This window comes from Alligator sinensis, unplaced genomic scaffold, assembly GCF_000455745.1.
Source record: "Alligator sinensis unplaced genomic scaffold, ASM45574v1 scaffold493_1, whole genome shotgun sequence".
NCBI classification, from domain to species: domain Eukaryota; kingdom Metazoa; phylum Chordata; order Crocodylia; family Alligatoridae; genus Alligator; species Alligator sinensis.
The window spans coordinates 413,820-416,265 of record NW_005842513.1 but is presented as its reverse complement, the minus strand read 5'-3'; the positions used below and the strand labels follow the sequence as shown (position 1 = coordinate 416,265).

At 31.9% G+C, this 2,446-nt stretch overlaps 1 protein-coding gene across 8 annotated transcripts in view; it reads left to right on the top strand.

The window, feature by feature from the left end:
* PCGF5 (polycomb group ring finger 5) overlaps positions 1 to 2,446 on the top strand; it is a 58,815-nt gene that overhangs the window by 50,665 nt on the left and 5,704 nt on the right. For 6 of the 8 annotated variants that reach the window (XR_003095876.1, XR_001358653.2, XR_003095873.1 and 3 more), the window contains one exon: positions 505 to 2,440. Coding sequence is in view for 1 of the 8 variants with exons in the window: in XM_025213239.1 (XP_025069024.1) it covers positions 505 to 510 (6 nt within the window). In the remaining 7 variants the exon portion in view is untranslated. Of the gene's footprint in view, positions 1 to 504; positions 2,441 to 2,446 lie in introns of those variants that run through there. The other 2 variants (XR_003095874.1, XR_003095875.1) reach the window with 1 other exon arrangement.

The window sequence follows — 2,446 nt, the reverse complement described above, 5'->3', positions numbered from 1 at the left end:
AGGAATGTGATCTCAAACAAACTAACACTACTAATTTTAGGGGAAATATTTTTCTTCTTACTCTTTATCTCCCTGCTCTTGTTTCCTTGGTGTTCTATATCCCTGACATCTGGAATGAGAGACAAGAGGTCAGGATCCAGAACAGGAAACTAATTCACTGATAGGTTTCTTATTTACCAGGATATTCTCCATATCCTGAGAGACTAGTAACTATGTGAAAATGCCCCACAAACCTGAAAATTAGTTAGAGTTGCCTGGCAGGAGAGATGAGGAATACTCAAATGCGGGAGAGACCAGAAATCGGAAGAACAGTTTTAGTGATAACATTAACCAAAGAGTGGCATTAGATTGAATTTGTGTGCTGGTATGATCCATTCTACATACTTTTTTGTAAAGTAACTTTCATGTGTATTTTCTAACAAACATTTTTAATGAAGCCTAACAAAATGTGACAGTTAAGAGTGTGAAATGAGCATAAGTAGTTGTTTCTGGGTTTTTCTCTAGGTATGAACAAGAAATCAGGTGACAATCAAGAGAAAATGGTTCAGTAAAATTGCTGCAAAGATAAAACATATATGATGCTGGCTATGTACAGAGGTTGGTATTTTTAAAAAAGGATAGCAAAAATGTTTACTGTCAAAGTGAGAGGTATATATTTTGTGATGGTAGATTATTCCTTAAAACTGTTTTGTATTATAATGTATGATTACTAATGTAGGCAGTTGCTGAGGGATTTTGGTTGAGTAGAATGAGAGTTGCTCTCTTTTCTTATGAAAAACTACATTCTAACTGACTTAAAAATCACTCTTTGCTTCTGACTGACAAAATTTAGTTTACTCACAAAGATTTTTTTAAGTATTTTTATAAAAAATAATCTGATTGCCTAATCGTTTTAAGAGCCTTTTTATTACCAAAAATTATCCATCCAGAAACTGACTGGAGCAAAGCATTTTGGCACTTTTTTGAAGAGTATAGTTGTTATCTGCCTAGTGAATTAATGCATCTTACATTAATCAAATATATCTTACTGGTAAGTAGCTGCGCATGTCACCAAACTACATCTGTCAGTTTTGTGGGGTTTTTTAATAATAGATTATGGGAATTAGTGTAAGGATTTCATTACCAGTCCATGGATAAAAAGAGTGGCTCTTGGAGGTCATGGTTAACGTCCATTAATGAGAAAAAGCGCAGAGGCTTGCACAACTGATGTGTCTGCTATACCTGGCCTATGAATTAATAAAATACTTCAGCGTGCTGTCTATCTTGTAAACCTTCCAAAGCACAAAATATTCACCAAGCTACTTTTGGGTTTTCTGGTTGTAGTTCAGTGTATTTTGGAGGGTGGAAAGGGCAGACTTGGAGGATCATGAGAAACATAATACATTTTACAGATTTTTATAGCTATTTTTTTAATAAATGGCATTGCTTTCCATAACATCAAATTACTGATTAGCACAAACATCAAAGATATTTTATCTGTTGTGTGGTATAAATTAAATATGATTAAGCTCTTTCTTTTCTTTTCCAGAAGAGTCCTAAACTAAATTAGAAAGCAACAGTACAGTTATTTAAGGGATTCTTAAATCTGCCAATGTAAAAAATTGCAATAAATCTTCATTCCTATTTTTTTCTAGAATAGAAACTTCCTGGAATAAGCATTTAGCAATGCATAATTTTAATTGTTCCCCCTATTATAAAGTCAGCCATTAGAAAATATTTTGCATTTTTTTAAATCAGTTTAAAGCTTGAATTGTCAAATTTTCTAGGTTACTGAATAGTCAGTATAGTACTCTAAATGGGATTTTGTTTGGATGGGGCTTAAGTGTCCTTATATAAGCTGTGATCCAAGTAATGGTAAGAAAGACGGTAACTATGTTCTAAGGCTTCCTTGCATCTGGTCAGTGGCTATCAGTTTTTAATATAACAGCCCTCACAATGCTTAAGAGATCATAGAACATATTGTAATATTATGTTGCTGATTTTCTTTTAAGATATAAAATATTTTAAGCTTTTTGTCAAAAGTGGTAACATCTTATTACAAATAAACCTTTTTGTGGTTGTAAAATTTAGCTTATAAATCATTCAAATTGAAGTGAAAAAAGAAGGTCATTGTTAATGACTTAGTCTATCCTACTATTAAGAATATATGTATTTTTGTAAAGGAAAAGCACTTGTAGATATTTAATCTGTCCAATATCTATGTTTATGTTTTGAAAAAACAAAATGCTGCTTAGAGAATCACTTAAATATGTTTATTTTTGTGCTCAAATGCATCCTTTGTTGATTTATGGAATGTTTATTCTGTATAAAGATGTAAAGTTATTACAACTGGGCTAAATGCATTTTATATTTGGACTTAGCCAGGTCAGATATATTTGGCTACAAAATTCACTATATCATCAGAAACCTGATTACAGAATTTATTATGATGGTGCTGTTTTTCATC